At 36.7% G+C, this 18325-nt stretch overlaps 1 protein-coding gene across 2 annotated transcripts; it reads right to left on the bottom strand.

Moving 5' to 3' along the window:
- Positions 1-247: 247 nt before the first annotated feature.
- On the bottom strand, positions 248-13082 carry LOC136259075 (ubiquitin-conjugating enzyme E2 J1-like). 2 transcript variants are annotated; one of them, XM_066052494.1, is made up of 7 exons: positions 12993-13082; positions 10359-10564; positions 6023-6107; positions 2595-2700; positions 1974-2032; positions 1846-1916; positions 248-713 (listed from the first exon to the last, which is right to left on the bottom strand). In XM_066052494.1, exons 1-7 carry the CDS (start codon positions 13021-13023, stop codon positions 369-371), a joined length of 903 nt encoding a protein of 300 aa, XP_065908566.1. In that variant the 5' UTR covers positions 13024-13082; the 3' UTR covers positions 248-368. The 2 variants fall into 2 exon arrangements, with proteins under 2 accessions (XP_065908566.1, XP_065908567.1); XM_066052495.1 differs by having other exon boundaries at positions 10359-10577; positions 12993-13075.
- Positions 13083-18325: the final 5243 nt, after the last annotated feature.

An 18325-nucleotide genomic window follows, 5' to 3' on the forward strand; every position in this document is an offset into this window, starting at 1 on the left:
AATTATTACCTGCTAATATATTTGGCTAAGTGTGCATGTGCAAAGGCAGTGACTTAGCCAGAAGCCTTATCAAATATTTAATTGTATGGCTTGAAGCCAACTAACTTTGAGTCTATTATCCTATTCTGGTCATGTTAGGGGTGTGGCGATCAGGATTTGTCTTAGAGCTTAATGTTGGCATGACAACATAACTACAAACTGTAACAACTGTCTCTTTATATGGTCTTGCTGGTGCTATTACATCAAGTTAGTTTTATACATGATATAATGCATTTCTTCATTCAAAGGTGATTGTGAAATGATCTAAAATGCAACCAGTTCTATCTCAATGACTTGATAGATAGGAAATTGGTAATGTGATTTCACTTTCACATGTAAAGTAACCTTCTCAGGGCCAGCATGACTACAACAAAGATTAATGCCCAGAGAACCAGTAGGGATGTGATATTATTTCCATCAGAATTTTGTCTGTTGGATGTTTCGGTAGTTCTTGACTGTGGTGATGGCTTGTCTTGCTGGCTTGTTTCTTTGACATTCCTTTTTCTCAGCCCTTCACTACTGCTTCTTGTTTCACTCTGTTGCCTATCTAAATCCACTACTTTGTCTTCGTCATCTTTTTCTTTAACTGTGTCTGTAGTCTCTTCCTTTGGTCCCTCCATTTCTGACACCTTTTGCTTCAGTTCTTCCAGTGATTTCTTTGTTTCTTCCTCTGACTGCATATTAAAACATTTAGCATAAATACACAGTACTTGCTTTTTACATATATTATCCTGTATATTATAACAACACTGCACGACTTACTAGAAAAATATAACATTCGTGGAAATAATAATCATGCATTCTTTGGTAAATTCTAAGTAAGGAGAGATTATGAATGCTTTCGTGAAATGAAAGCACGAATTTGTCATCAGATGAATTGATTCATGAAATTACAGTGCTGTGAATAGAAGACCAACTGTAGTACCTTTACCCCTTACAAGAACATACTATCAGACATTTGTTGACAAGTGTGTATACATACATGCTAAAGGAAGCCCTAGAGGGCTAACAATTAGAGTGTTGCTGAAAAGGAGCTCCAACATTTATATAACAATTAGACATTAGCTGTTTACTTCAAGCCAAGCCTACACTGCTGTGGCAAAAATCCTGACGATATTATAAAACCAATCCCAGATGTAGCTATAACATCGTTACTTCACAATGCTAAATTAGATAATTTCGTACTGGGTTCACCAGGCTAAGATAACATTCACATAGCTATCAGCTGAATCGAGTAATCTGTTTGTGCATTCTTGACTTAATTGAGCCAAGCGATCATAGCTACCTTCAAACATATGGGGAAACCAGTGAAATGAGGAAGACACAATAAATGCTAATCACAATTATTAAACTTGGTGATCATAAGAAACAAATGTTGTAAACACAGCATGCACACAGAATTAACTAGATGTAATAGTAGACATCTGGGTGTAGATATTATAAGATTATTAAAGCTTTGCCTGTCTGGCTTGTTTTGTCTACAAAGTTGTAACAAATCTAAACCTACCCACACACGCCTATATGCACTCTGAGCAATATATGCTATTCAAATATACATGAGGTAAGTACATGTTATTTTGTAGAAAAACAAAAGTTTCAAACCGCAAAACTTTTTAATGATTGTGATCTAGGCACAAAGATAACATGGGCTTAGACAAAGACATCACGTTGTTGAATCTTGGACAGTATTATTTCTGCCTTTTATGGCAGTAAACCAAACTGAAGTGAGTAGTACTAAACACAAGGTGACAGCTGTTAAACAGTCCGAAACACCACCAATGCAATAAATACCAGCAACTTTCTCACTTTAAAGGACATTTGCAAAGCTACATCCGCTGCCTCACTGGTCATTTTTTTGCTTTGTTCATCGTCTGTATCTGTGAAGGGGGAAGGTTGGGTATAAGCATATTGTTTTAGGATAACATAATACAAACCTTCAACAAGTATATCCTTCACTACTGCTCCACAAGTTGAGCACACCCATTCAAGTGACCTATATAATTTATAATGATCATTTTAAATGTCTCAATAAAAACTTTATACATTTAATGTAATTAAAGCATATATCCCTAGACAAGATTATAATTTAGATTAGATCATGGACCTTAATGGGAGGCAACTAGAAATCAAATTTCACACAACTCTCTAAAGGCTTCTACTGACAGAGCAACCAGTCTCCGTTATTAGTTTCTACCTAAAAGAATTTTCTACTCTTGTGATCAGTTTACAAAACTCCAACCTGCTGTGGCTTTTATTGCCAAAATCCCAGGACCCATGTGTACATATCCGAGAGACTTGGCACACAGGTGTAAAATACACATACAAAAAGAATTTAAAACATCCATAATTACCATACATAATAAAGAGATCACACTGCAGCAACCACAATTACATGGTGTGGGAGTGAATGTCAAGGTTTGTGCAGAGGTGTGAAAGTTGCTTTTAATAATAACTTGTGGTTACCACCTTAACAACAAGATAACCAAACAAGGCAGTGGTGTGATGCCTGCTTGTAACCACTGTTCTCATTAAGGTGCACCTTCAAAAACGCTGACCTTTTAGCTAGTAACTTTCTTTCTTCTGGTGTATAATCCAATGATCCAATTGCTCCACCTCCTTCGCTCGGCATGAACCCAATTATTGCAAGCAAGGCAGTTCTAACTGTAAGTACAGCAGTTAATTAAATCAAAAAATACAGCAAAACTATATGTACAAGTGAAAAGAGATATAATGTGTTATGTCTTTCATAGTTTGAGTGTCCCAAGGGCTTTGTCAGATTATGGCTAGAAAACATGGGTGTGTGTGTGCTTTAGCTATACACAGAGGTGCTATACAGACTAGCACAATTGTCCAAGTATCCTTAAAAAGAATTTTCATAATGAGACCAGCTTTTTCCCAGCAACGCAAATCCACACATTGCGCATTTAATCAGTATGATATAATGGTAGACAAAACCCAAGTGTTAAGTAATATGCAGCGTACTGCTAGAGTGTGCCACAGTGCCAGTAATGGTAAAATTGGTGCTAATTGCAATGCACATGTCAGTGATAAGTGTGCGAAACAGGAAGTCCCCAGAGGTGATACTGGGAATTGTCAGAACACCAATAAGCACTATATTATCACCCAAGCTGCTGAATTATCACCACTGAATATCTTATAAAGACACAGATGTGCTAATGAACTGGTACCTTACATCTAGCCTGTTGATTGTATAAAGCAATAATTGGCTTACCTTACATCTAGCCTGGTTCAATCACTTACTATGGCTACACCTGCTATAAGTAAAAAATTTTAAGTGCTTGGTAAAAAATGTGTAGCATTCTGTGGTCAGCTACCAGTATGCAAATAATGTACATAGCATTATTACAGAAATGTTGAATACATTCTTTGCGGTTATATTAAGCTAGCTATAAATACAACAGAATAGAACCTGGAGGTTCAACAAATAGAGTTTGTCCTTGCATTGCGTACAGTATATTTATTTACAGTGAACCTAGCACTTTAAAAAGTCACTCTGTTAAGGACACATTGGAAAATGATCTCTATAATAAGAAGCACTTTGGTGCAACAGGTCTGGCTTCAAAGATTAAACCTCAGTATAGCAGCAAAAATGGGTCAGTGTTCATTACAAAGTGGCACACTGTATGCAGCTTGCATTGAATTAATAGTTATATTTATAAAGCTTGTCCAAAAAAAGAATTGATAGCAGTCCAAACACTATGTATGGTCTGTTAGTCAGGATGTTTTTCTTATTTAAACTGCCACATTTGTGTTGTCTGTGTGGAATGGCCAACAAAACTATTAGACTGAAATCTCAAAAAGTGATATACACAATCACATAGTCATACACACAAAAATGGATGTCCATATACCAGCTAAAGAACCTTAAAAGGTGTGCCAATTCATTGGGCATCTCAATGGAATGGAAACAGGTGGAAGAAGAATGCAACAACAACCTCTTAGCTTATATTAAATAGAACACTTTCAATATGTCCAAGATAATTTGATTCTCTTCTCAAGAAACTCAGATATGAAACCTCAGTGAGGGTTCCTATAGAAACTGATGTGTTAACTGATATTTAAGTTGACAAGTTAACCACAAGTCTGCTAGGCTATTAGTCATCTTTTTACTCATTGTCATAAAACATGCTTACCAAAAATTAATTTTACCTGGTGTAGATATATATATATATATATATATATATATATATATATATATATATATATCTACTACTGCTAAATTTAGTACTGTTGGTAATTTACTTTTTCTTAATACCACATATAGAACTTTCCCCAAACGGTAAAGTAAATAAGTGCTTCACAGTGCGCACAGCAAAATAAAGTAGAGTGGTGAAACTGTCAATTTGTTACCAACATCAAAGTTAATTTGTTAATTATACACGTTGCTTTTACCACATCAAAAGAATTTTGAGTAAAGTAGAGCAGTGCTGCACCACTCTACCGCCCTTAGGGAAGCCCCTGACATAATATATAGACAGCACACTGCATACATATAATAACAAATATGTTCCTAGAATCAGCTGCTCTCGAGGCACAATTGGAAAGGGGACTATTGAAGACAAATGGGGCTATTGTAAAGTTTGCAGATTCAACTTAACTTATCTATTTGGTTTCACCGCACCTTCAATAGTAGCCACAGTTGACTAGTGTCACAGTCTATATTTGAAAATAATTATTTGGGCTTAAACAATGTTTTTGGGCATCAAGTAGTGGTCAAGTCTGAATGCTGAACTAAGTAATAAACACCACAGTGTTTAGCCAAGTAAATGCGGTACTTCTAAATAACTCTCATCAATGTAGGCATTTTGCAAAACAATGTTAGTAACCCTGCTGAACAAAACTAGCACAGTAATTTGTATAAGATCTAGAGGAACTAATCCTAGCTATTTATTCTACAACTAGAAATAGATTATACGTTTACATGAGTAATAATCTGATAGCAGGAAGAAATTTGATCATGAGTATTCAACATGTACGCTCTGAAGAAGATGACCAGAACCAGTTGCACAGAAAATACTGTACTCATGGAGAGATGCACAAAATTTAAAGCAAGGTGACATCACTTTAGCTTTGCTTGTGCTGTACTCACCCAATCTTTACTTTCCATACAACGTACAGTACTGTAATTGTACTGTACTTTCCATACAACATACAGTATCTTGTAACTATAAAATATTATTTAACCTCTTCCATCCTTTAGCAAGCTTATTCATGAATTTTCGTTGTAAAAACTATTCCACATCAAACTTGCAAGCTATGCATTAAATTGATAACAAAAACCAGTCTAGTATATCTCCATATACGGTAATACTGGTAAGAAAGGTACAGTATGAATGCACTTGAGAGAAATGCTTGGGTTAATTTGTGTGGGTGGCTGTAATTGAAACAGACTGGTTAATAGTGTTGAGGTGGTCAATACTGAATACTAGAGCAGTTAAACAAAGGTGCTTCAGGAAGGCTGAGAAATGCTGAAGCACACACACACATAACACACTGCTAGCTCAGCCAACACAGAGAGTAGCCTACCATCCCATATTTGTATGGAAGACTATTACATAGAAAAGTGCCTAAGACGAAATTGCACATGACGTACAGTGTGTATTAACAAGACCATCCAGCTGTACAGAAGAAAATCTAACGTACGTGCATTCTCAAAAAGAATACAGCTGGTCACATATGCGGGACACACATATACCCACAAAAGAAAACTTAGACTTGCAACAGCACACAGCTCAGAGAACGTTGTGATCTGTGCACATACAATCAAAGTTGCAGGAGTCTAGAGCTCTTGGGGCAGGATCAGTAGCCTGCAGGAAGTTGTACAATGCATATACCAGGTTCCCATTAGTTCGTACAGCTTAGTGGACCATCCAGAGCAACATCTTGTTCAAGAAAACACACGTACAGTACATGCACATACACACACTCACATGCACAGTACACACACAAATCAAACACTCACTACTCCATGAGGGCTGCCATAGTTCAGGATGATAAGCTGACATGCTCAAACAAATCTTCTTATTCACTTCAAATCGTCCATTAGGCTACATGATAAAAAAAAGCATAAAACACTAAATCCCAAATGCAGCTATCTGAAACAAATTGAAACACAATTAACTTTGTTCCTTTCATGTGGATAACAACATGTTTTGTGTAAGTGTCCTACATATTACATGTATGTGAAGGTACATCATGGGAGTATAGTGTGTAGTAGCATTGTATTACTGTATACTACAAGAAGACTACTAGTTCAGTGTACACTATATTATATACTATACGTAGACCAACTTGGTAGTTGCACGTATGCTATTCACATTTACAGTATCCTACAGGAGGAAGATAGAACTACTGTGTCTGACTACTGTATCCCATGATGGGAATACCTGTTAAAATTATTACACTGCACAAACATCATGTGCTAATGATCTTATTATGACCAAGCAGTAATCAGACAAAATGTCTGTGACACTTTATAGTACAGGATCATGTGGGATGATGTGTAGTGTCACATGTATATCACGAAATAATCCCCCCTACTGTATTTGGTGTTCACCATCCACTTTGTAACCTGAAAGCTGCACACCTGAAAGCCATGTTATGTCTCTATGCAGTGATTACAGCCCGTCTACTTATATGATTAGCTTCTTTACATACACATATCTTGGATTTCAGATGTGTACAATGGCTATACATTTAAGGTGCTGAAATTATGAACAGGTGTCCTCATTATCAAGGTGTCCATATTTCAGAGTGTTAGTTGAATAGCAAGTATGCAAGACGAAGCAGCAAAAACAGCACGGTCATTAGTGTTGTTTCCTTGAACTACTATTGTTTTCTACAATGTCTTGTAATATGAAATTTCACAGGAAATTAAATTTGATGGTTTGGTTATTGCATGGCAAAGAAACTGCTATAATTTTTTGTGCGTAGAACAGTTGTGTGTATGTGTACGTGTTCAGGATGAGGCTGACCATTCTAACATTATGTCAGTCACCACCTCCATGGCAGTGACCCCTGGGGTATTAGCAACACCAATCACATGGTTGAATGTACCAAACTCAGGATGCGTGGCATACCAACACCAACACAGTGCCTCTGCAGACAGTTTGCAAATCTTTCAGGAGATAACATCTTGCGCTTAGATGTTGTGCAGTGGACTTGCAATCTGGAGTTCTAGTGGGTCCTCTACTTTCCATGCAGACAACTGCAACATAATGATTCACCTTTACTGTTGTCTTTCCAAAAATGTGTAGAATACTGTTAGCATCAAAAAACAAGAAAAAAACTAAATACATCTACAGCAGAAGTGCATCCGTTAGATGTTTTTTTTTTGTGTGTGTGTGTGTGTGTGTGTGTGTGTGTGTGTGTGTGTGTGTGTGTGTGTGTGTGTGTGTGTGTGTGTGTGTGTGTGTGTGTGTGTGTGTGTGTGTGTGTGTGTGTGTGTGTGTGTGTGTGTGTGTACATGTGTGTGTGTGTGTGTACATGTGTGTGTGTGTGTGTACATGTGTGTGTGTGTGTGTGTGTACATGTGTGTGTGTGTACATGTGTGTGTGTGTACATGTGTGTAAGCGAGCATGTGTGTAAGCGAGCATGTGTGTAGGTGAGCGTGTGTGCGTGCATGTGTGGTGTGCATTAGCATTTGCTAATTTTAATCATCCGTGTCTTACAGACTGTAAGGTAGCTCTACTGTTGGGTACTACAGGAAAGACTTTCTTGCGTGCATGTAGCACCTGATTATACAGCACAGGTGTTCTATAGGTTAGAGCTGAGCAATACTGTACATCTGTCGTCTAACAAGTATTCATGGTACTGAATATTTCACAACACCATGTATGATATTTCTCACTATCCAAGCATTGCTAGCTAGTTGAGTTGTGGGAAAGTGAAGCTTAACTCACAAACTTTTTTCATTATTCTCATTGAGGATGGCTGAACACTTGTTGTTTTGAATCTAAATTTTCATAACCAATTTTTTACAGCAAATTTATATTTATATAGCCTTAGCTTGTGCTTTATGTACAGGTTCAAGCAATACTGGAGCACATGAGAAAGTTTAAAGTAAGCAACTACAGTAGCACAACTTGTTGTTGTACGCACTGTACTAAAAAAAAATTTTTTTTTTTAAACTGCATGGCTACACTCGAATGCAATACAATCTAAACAGTCATACCAAAATAGGTGCACACTGATTATACATTAAAGGAACCTTATAATCGGTATCAATTTAATATTGTTAGCTGTACACAAGGAGATTAGCTGTATACAGCAACACACACTAGCACTAATTTTTCGCTTGACTACACCATGCTGGGGACACACTGATTCATTGATATACTTGGAAGAGCACTGAACTACTACAGAAGCCACTTTTAGCAAAGATGGGTATTCATGGGGCCTCAATGAATTTCGGACTGTGTAACTACTGGACATGCCAATGGACACAAAAGGGCTTAAAAATTAATATCATGAATGTCTCTATTGGAGGCATTGAACAGAACAAACTCATGCATCAATCATAAGCCATCATCATATGCCTAAAAGGAATTCACCTTAACATCAGTAATTATTATTATTTAAAATTAAAATAACAAGTCATGATTAAAACACACTTAATGCAACAGTCATATCATGTATAAAGTTATATTAGTATGAGCCGTAAAATAAAATTACTTGTAAGAAATTCTTTATCTACAGTATCTTATGTAGTTCCCCAAATACCGGACAGAAACCCAGACACTGATATACAGAAGCCAGTTTTACATATACCTTGGCTCCTTGTGGCTTCATTCTACTAAGATCCCCATGTATGTGAATATGGCACTCTACTTTTCAGCATGAATGGAACTGAATGGAATTCTTAGTGCCAAGAATTGATGGTGAAATAATCCATTTAAGTAAACTGATAGATGTCAGGGATTCAATAATTTGTAGACTATGGTATATAATGACCATCATTGGACTATACTATGATATTTGCCACTAACTTGCTGGATCATCCATTAATTAACAGTACATGAATGATGCCAAAATCTTACACCTGGATGTGCAAAATGTAAACCTTTAATTGACATACACTGACTGATCAGTATACGTAGTTCTATATATACCTGTGCAGTCGCTATGTAGAAAAGTAACTCTTGTCAGCCATCATTATAACTATGAGAGCTCCACGCATATAACCTACTTCAATAAATATTAACTCCTACTGATCTAACGTAAGTACAACCATCCAATCTATTCATTTAAACTACGTTGGCAAATTGAGCATATAAAAGTAAGTGAATGCATGTTGTTATGTGTAATAATATATGTGCATGCGTGCATTAATGTGAAGAGGTATCTACAGGGCTAGCAACAAGGTCAAGAGTACTCAGATGGCAACAACTTCTGTATGATGTTTGTGGTCACTCTGTTTAAAAGAATTATGTGACAGACAACACCACAGTACAGATGAAAGGTCGAAGCAAAACCAAAATAGCCTCTATGTAGGCTCCAAGTGTCTGTAGTGAAAACCAAATGATTGACAATCAAAAGTTCAAGAACACGGCTATGTGTGGGTGGTAGGTATCTGTAGTGTGCATGGATATGTGTAACAAATATGCACTGCTTGCAACTAACACGAAATATACGATACATGAAAACCATATGTACTAGTAATAGCATGGGTAGCAGTGAAATTTGGGATAAATATCACGAGTGTTGTATTGGAAATGGGGATAAATTTCACGAGGCGAAGCCGAGTGAAATTTACCATTTCCAATACAACAAGAGTGGTATTTATCCCAAATTTCACTGCTACCCATGCTATTCCCAGTTAATACCATACTCGCTGCATATACGCATGCTGTGAATTAGCGTTGCTATATACGCAATTTGTCACTATGTACTAAACACGTGTCAACACTAATTGTTAACATAAATTCTAGCCAATGAAATTGCAATTACAACTTTTTCACTGCTACCAGTGAAATACGGGATAAATTTCACTGCTACTATTGAGACTTTTGTATGGGCAGTGAAACAGGTGTGGTATTAATACATAAACCATATATACATAAATTATCACAGCATTGTATACGTACATACCACATGTATTACATAAATAAACATTTCTCCCCACACCATATATGGCCATATACTGAACATTAAGTCATATCAAATCCACTCTTAAAATAAATTTAGAGCAGCACAAAATGAACACACACCCACTCGATACAACCTCCCAGCATATACATATACATCACTTGCAGGAGATGATATTAATTACTATGTTTCATTAAGAGAACTTAACTCACTGTCAACATAATGATGCTTGGTGGCTTCATAGGGTAATCAGGAGGGAGTAGAATCCTTCCATGATATCGGCCCCCCTGAAACGCTGTATCCTTTGGTCCTTGAACCGTGAAATGCCACTCAAACAAATTGTCTTCCAATGGTTGTGCATAATACAATGATGTGGCTGCTTGTAACTCTTTAGCCTCACGCATTAGTCTCTTTACAGCTAGACAATGGAACTAGGCAGTACTTACTTTTATTACATAAGTGGTAATAAGGTTCAAAAGTTTAAAGTGGGTTTCTATAAGACGCCTACCCACTTTATTAAAACTATTTCACTATGTAAACACAAGGGTGCAAGCATTCAGGAAAGTTCATGTCTCCCAGTACATGCAGTATCATGTATACTAAGGAAATGATTAAACATGTAATGTGTTCTCTTGGTACACGAACAGTAGCACTGCAGATCTATGATACAATTTTATGAACTCTTGGTATAGTGGGAGTTCATGAAGAACATCCTGGATACCTCAATAAAATGATCAGGACACAGTCCCAACAGTATAATATTACACAGTAAATGATTCAGACATACACAGCTAGGACAGCTACTAGACAATGGTATTTCTAAGGTGTTCAAAAGTTTAGAGCACATGCACCATTAGATATGCTGCATGGTCATTTTATCTAACTCTGATTTATTTTAAAAAAGTTACCAAATATACATCCGAGGACTAAGAATGTCTATTAGAAATCTGTCTGCTGCCTATATGGTGGGTGACAACTGTCAGTAAATATACCAATCAAAAGTGCCAATAATCGGAGAAAATGTTGTAGTTAGCATACAGTTTACATGTACGGATAGCATATGTACAGTAGAGTCACACTTAACTATGTACAGTGCATGTTGAGTGATAGGTACTCAGATAAAGCTGGCCTATTTTAAGGAATAACCAAGCAACTGCACAACACTTTAAACAAATCTGCTGGCAAATAAAGCTACAGGTGTTGTTATGAGCACAGTGGAGATAGTATTGACGTGGACTCCTCAACTCCATGAGTCAGGCTAGTCAGGGTGGTCTTTAGTAGAAACTATGCAGGGGCTTTTCAACCACGGCAAGATTTTTAACAATCTGCAGTTGGTTGAAATATCACCAGTGGGCTAGCTGATTACTAACACTATAACTACAATAAACTTAAGACTGAGTAGAAACCTGACCAACAAACTATTAAGTGTGGTTGCTATTGCATCACAGCTTTACCACTGACTTGTACAGAAGTGCAGTAACCACATACACCATACTTGGAAGAAAGGTGGTTTGAGTATGAGTTAAATAACATGCACTAAGCAGCAGGATACACTTTCACCATAAGTTGAAAGATACACCCCTGTTTTTTTAGTTGTGGATTCCATCCCAATGAAAACATTAGCCACCAACAATTCTATGTACAGTGTCCATTAATTGCATCAGATCTCTAATTTGATGACACACCACAAACATTGATCAGGGAATACCCATGAAGTAATTCTCTCATGTAAACAATCTCAGATAGTGCCTGCAGTGCAATAACTTTGGTAAATGCACCAAGTCTAAACTAGGCAGTTTTAAATTTAGCACGAAGCTATTTACTTAGGTGATCAGCTTGGCACCTGCACTGTATCACCAAGTAACTAGGAAAATGATACTAGTCCACAATACTGTACAACAGTTTTGTATTTAAAGCACTTGCGTGGGTGAAGATTAAACAAATAAGAGTGCTGCTGCTATTACCATACAGCACTGCGTACAGAAAATACAGCACTGTTGATCACGTGTGTAGCCAAACCAATGCTCACGTGCGTAGCCAAAACAATGCTATCTGTTTGTTTTATGACCAAACTTGTACTATATATATAGACACTTACCGATTGTCTGACCAACACAGTTGGAACTACAAAATGAATACTCCGAACAAAGACAGTTAAAGCATTGCCATGTTTGTGCAATATGGGAAAATAGCACGAGGGTGTGGGCAAGAGACTAATACAGCACGAGGCAAAGCAGTGTTTATCAATCTGTTTTAGTGGTCACCTACAAAGGTTAAACTGGTAAACTCAAGTAAGAAATTTTATGGTACAATCAGAGTCATAATAGTCACTAGCAACCAACCTAACTCGAGCTCTCACATTGTGTCATAAGTTGTTACATCATAACTACACTTCGACAACTCCTCAGTTTATTATATCAACTCTTGGTACAATGAAGTCACTTACTATGAAGACAAAAAAATGACCCTAGGTGACAGGCCTAGACAGATCATCCATGTAATGACCAAAAAGGGTGACACTATGTAATCTGTTAATGAACTGTCACATGTATCTCAATTAACCATTAAGTAGATGAAATGATTTTGATTGCCTAAAAATTCAAAATACCTTTGGATCACGTGCAGTTGAAACACATTGGCAATGTTGCTTACATAAACAGGAACTATCCACAATGGAGACAAGAGTATAGTTGGAACAAGTACACATATTACAAATATACAGATAAGACACAAAACGTATACTCGAGATACTATTTATTTAAAACTTGACTTTACAATAATAATAATAGAAGTCCAAAGATTATGTAAGATATCAAAGCGACTAGCAAAAAGATAATTATAATCACCTGGACTACGCAGATTGTATTGACTCTCCATCTTATAAACTAAATGCCACAATCCTTTTGATCAGAAGTGCAACCAAAATTCTAATTTCTCGAAGGAAAAATATTTTGTAGTTGGGCGGATAGCCATCAGAAAATCCATGTTGACGTTGCTGAGCCGCCATCCTGCCTAAAATAGTTATTCGAAGCAAACATCAGACGAACATGCTTAAATAACATGTGAGATGAAAACGCAGCAGACAGAGAAAGGAAAACTCATAAAAAGGGCTTGTTCTCAGCGCGCACTTCGAATGGATGCCATCGGAATTAGCGCAATGCTGCTTTTGATATCTAGTTTGACTGGTATTGGTGATTGTCAAGGAGGTTTGTTTCCTCCTGCAAGGTTGGGAAGAAATCTAGCTCCGTTTAGTCGTGTGGAAGCAACTTCAACTTGCGAGGAAGTCAGTGGGGAGGGGCACCCCGCGAGCTATTGTGCGCCAGGTGGCTCTCTTCTCACTTGCTTGGAACGGACATGTGATGAAGGATGTTTATATGAGTCTCGTCTATCAACTGGACTAGATGTACTAGCAGAAGGTTCTGCTGGACCCAGTGTGGTAAGCCTAAGTTACTACTATTTAAATCCATCCCTCCTGGAGAGGGGAAACTGGGTGTGGCGTATTGGGTGGCAGTTCGAATCCTGTGGTAGGATTTTTTTTTCCTTTGGCCCTTTTCTGTTTCACTTTATTGTTAGCTAGGTTAAGTAATCATTAGTTCCTGTTAGCTTAGGTAATCCAAAGGCTAGCTGCAACACATATTGCTGTCAGACCTTCAGTGTTGGCCACTATAAAGTACTAATAACAATAACAAAATAGTCTTGCAGTAGAATTTGTAGTAAACACAGTTATAGAGAAGTGACAGTGCAGTCCAGTGGAAATTAACTACTAGTATCATGTCATAGACAATTCACATTAAATAGTACATTTTCTTTTCCCTGACTTCTGCCCGTGTCTGTTTCAAGTTCTGTTTGGACTTCAATTTTAATGCCGGGATCCTACCTATTTTGCTGACTTCCTTACCTACATTGTTCCGTTGACTAGAAGCTGTTCACCTTGGAGACCTACTGAGTGTTCAAGGTGAACAGCCTCTGTAATGTGTGTTCTGCATTCCTGTTGCTTTAAAAGTCTACAAGTTCAACGTACTTTAATTATTGTTGTGCCAAGTCAGGCCATGCATCATATTGTCACGAATTCATTCAATTGTCATACACCTATGCCTGATCTTTATACATTTCTTTATTTAAAAATGGAGCCATGGGAGGTACAATGTTAGAGATGTAGTGATAACGATAATGCTTATGCATATACGATACCGCTCAAATGCAACATCGTTTTGAGACAGTGCAAGCTATTAAAAATTCACTAAAGAGCGAGGCACCCATTTTGCTTGCAAGTATTCATCCCGCTTTATTTGGGATGAACACTTGCAAGAGAAATGCATGCCACTCCCTTTAATTAGCAGGTTTTTTAATCGCTTGCATTCTGAGTGGTGACGTTGCATTTGAGCGTTACTGTAGGTGCCTCACGATTTCCAGGGGTGTGTGTGTGTGTATATATATATATATATATATATATATATATATATATATAGTACTAAAAAAGTTAATCTGAGGACAAAGATCAGGGTGCAATGATCTAAATATGTTACACCTCCTTATTTTTTTAATAACTTTATTGGTGTATATGGAAATATATGCAGCATAGTATTAATTGCTGTCCCTAATATATCTTTTTGTCTATATTTAAGTTTGATTAAATTTGCTCAAAAACGTTTTGTTTCAAAGATGATTTAGGCAGTACTATCATGTGTATTAACTAGTGTTTAGTGAGTGCCTCTTTGTTATTTATAATGTAGGTGATATCCAATGATACTGGACCTACTGAGTACATGTTCATCCAATCAGATGGTTCCCTGGTAACATTTCCTGTTCCTTCACCGGTAGATGTTGGGTTCACTGTGTCATTATGGGCTAACCAGTCAGCTGGCAATAATGGGTGAGACTGTATGTTAAGGTGTTTACGTATGCCTTTTCAGTATACACTGCAACTAATTTGGCTGAAATAATGTCTATTGCTCCTGGTATATAAGTTGTACAAATGTCACACCAGAGGAGATGGGTCATGCATCATTTTTTGATCTCAAGCAATTTCAGTCATCATTGAAAGTGGGTCAGTATTACTGAGATAGTAATCTGGATGGGACCTGAATGGGATAAATTAAAACAAAGACGTATGTCAGTATACATATATTTAGATTTTAACGTCAGGCATGATGAATGTGTGTGAGACTATAATATGTATGTATGGCATTGATTATAGAGTAACTACTCTATAAGGATCGTTTGCAAGAGGAAGAAGTAACCAGTGGCTTTGTGTTACCCATACAGTATTTTAATCAATGCAAATGTTAACTCTGATAGTAACAGGCAATTCCGGCGTATGTTTGTAAGTGGGTGGGCTCACACAAATTTCTTGAGGATGTACACCTCCTTTCCATCAGTAAAATCAAGATTCATAGCAAGAACCAGTTACTACCTATTATTCAAATGCAACAAAAGGATTTTCATATATAGGTATCAAAAGCAGGTACCATGTTTGGTTGTGGAATTACAGTACACTTGTCAGTAGGTGGCCCTGCACTGTAGTACATACTGTGTATAGTGGGAGTTTTTTTCCTAGGGTAAAATTTTGTGATTTTTATGAATTGGCTGCTGTCCGTGCCCCTTGAAATTTGCAGTGTTATAAAATGCATGAAAGATCCTGAAGAAACCAAACTCCTCAATTATACATTATTATTTGTTTAAATATATTAGTTTGGAAAATGTAGGAGACCCTTGTTTCATTTGACATACATACGTATATCTTAAAGCTATACTGTTATTTTTGAGGGCAAAAATTGTTACAGATCAACACCATCGAAATTTAATGGATTTCACTTCTTTTTGTGTGTTAAATGCCCCATACACATGCAGTCATAAACTGGCTTTGGGGCTTTTTTGCCCAATTTCTATCATATTGCAAATTTTATATTTGAGTATTAATTTTGTTAATTTATTTTACTATTAAGTAGAATTTTAATTTACTGTATGAAGTAGAACTGATTGGCTGACAACAGTGGTTTAGTGGTGAAGGGTTTGGGAGCTGGGTATGGATGTCCCTGGTTCAAGCCCTGAACAAACAAATAAACCAACAAAAAAAACTGACATTTTTTTTATTCTTGGTGACTATTCTATTAGAGTATTTTGATCTATACCAGGTTGGTTTTCCCCTTGTGACTCATTACTGTCACTACGATTTCTTTAAGATTTGAACTATGATGACAAACCTAAGTACAGACTGATTTCAACTTATTCCCACATGTGGTTTACCCTATAGGTGTGACAAAACATTAGTCTTTTAAAATATATAACTTTGTGATTTTTGCAGTAAACTTAGTACTTCCAAATTTCAATTTGGCACATTTACATTTAATAATTGGTTTTGTAGTGATCTGTAAAAGAAATTGAACTTGACCAACCTTTAAGGGTTTGTATTTCACAAATGCATAAGGTGATATTTTAGGTGCTGAAGGTGGCGGACATTTGCAGCAAAAGTATCATTCCAGGAAATACCCGAGGTGTGGCGCACTGGCTTTCTTGGCCACACAACATACTACTCTGTGTGTCTTGATCTGTATGGAGAACTGAAACAGTTTATTTATGTATATAGAGTTGCATTCAACTACTCTAATAGAACACATAATTGAACTACTCTAATAGAACACATAATTGAACTACTCTAATAGAACATTCAAATCCTGTTCTAGGTTATCATACAGTACAATAGTGCTGTATAATAGGGACCACAAAGGTGTGGGCGTAGCCCATGAAAAAAACATCACCCAAAAACCAGCCTCACTTTTCCCTGATGACGATGAAGCAGTATTGGTTACAGTAGGTAAAATAACTAAGCCCAAGCACCAGCATACACCATTTTTGTATCTCCTTTCTTTTGTCACTTCGCCCTTATTTATGCTGTAAAGTCTAATAATAAATAATAAAATAATAAGCATAACTCGATAATGGCTAAGGCTACGGGCTTGATTTTTCACTGTTTGACGTCGCTTCAGCCAGACATGTGCCTTTTGGCATACCGCAGTACATACAATGCATTTTTATGTACTTATCAGTGTCCTCCTTTGTGTCCCATTCATCTTTGCTGACAGCGAAAGGTGTGCGTGATAGTTAACCTGTGTAATGGAAATCATCTTTATTTTTTATAGTGGCTTCTTTGCTTGCAGAGGTGTTTTTTGAACTATTCTTGATTCACAATGCTGTGTGTAACAGGTTGTACATAGCTGACAATGAAGTGTGATGGATACTTCACTTTTCAGATGATATGGGCATGCGGTACCATTTCTTTCTTTTGATGCGGTATGCGTGGGTAGGTCTGTGTCAAATATGCCAGCATAATAAAAGCATAATAGGCTGGAGTGCTATGTGTAGCTAACTACGGAGCTTAATTCCATGAAAATATACTAATAGAGCAGTCAGTGGAAACTGCCAACTGCAATTGAGTCAAAATGTATTGTACACAGCTCATTAGATCAATACTCTCTAACAGAACAGTCACTTTGTAGTGAAATACCTAATAGAGCATTCACTAATCAAAATGTTTGTAAGAAATGTTGCTAAACTAGGAGAATAATGCAAGCATAATGGGACCACTGAAGAGCATAATAGATGAAAATTTTGGGAAATTCCTGAAAGCATTTTAAGCAAAATTTTGGGCATATTTGACTCAGGCCTATGTGTGGTTCACCAGTTATAATATTTTTATTTTACAATAAAAGTTAACAAACAAGTACACAAAAATTTTTTGGAATTTTTCAACTAGAGTAGGGACCATAGCACATTGATAAAAAGTACTGAAACAAACTGGAGTAGTGCACGATATTAAATCACAATAAAACTATAAAAAGTGTTGTATATACATGTCAGTACCCCTATTGTGCATTTCCATTATGGTATTTTGAGCACAGTAGGGATATAACACTTCTTATTGTTTTAATATCGTGTACTACTCCAGCTTGTTTCAGTACTTTTTATTGATGTGCTATGGTCGTTAAAAATTCCAAATTGTTTGTGTACTTGTAAAAGTGGCATATAACATGAAAGAAAGTGCTGTTTTAAGTAGCCAGACCACAGGATAGCAAAGTACAAACTTCACTTACCTGCTTTTCATAAAATTCAGAGGATGTGACTTTCAAGTAATACGAAATTATAACTTTAATACGAAATTATAACTTTAATGGCATTTACT

Source organism: Dysidea avara, chromosome 6 (genome assembly GCF_963678975.1).
Source record: "Dysidea avara chromosome 6, odDysAvar1.4, whole genome shotgun sequence".
Taxonomy (NCBI): Eukaryota; Metazoa; Porifera; class Demospongiae; order Dictyoceratida; family Dysideidae; genus Dysidea; species Dysidea avara.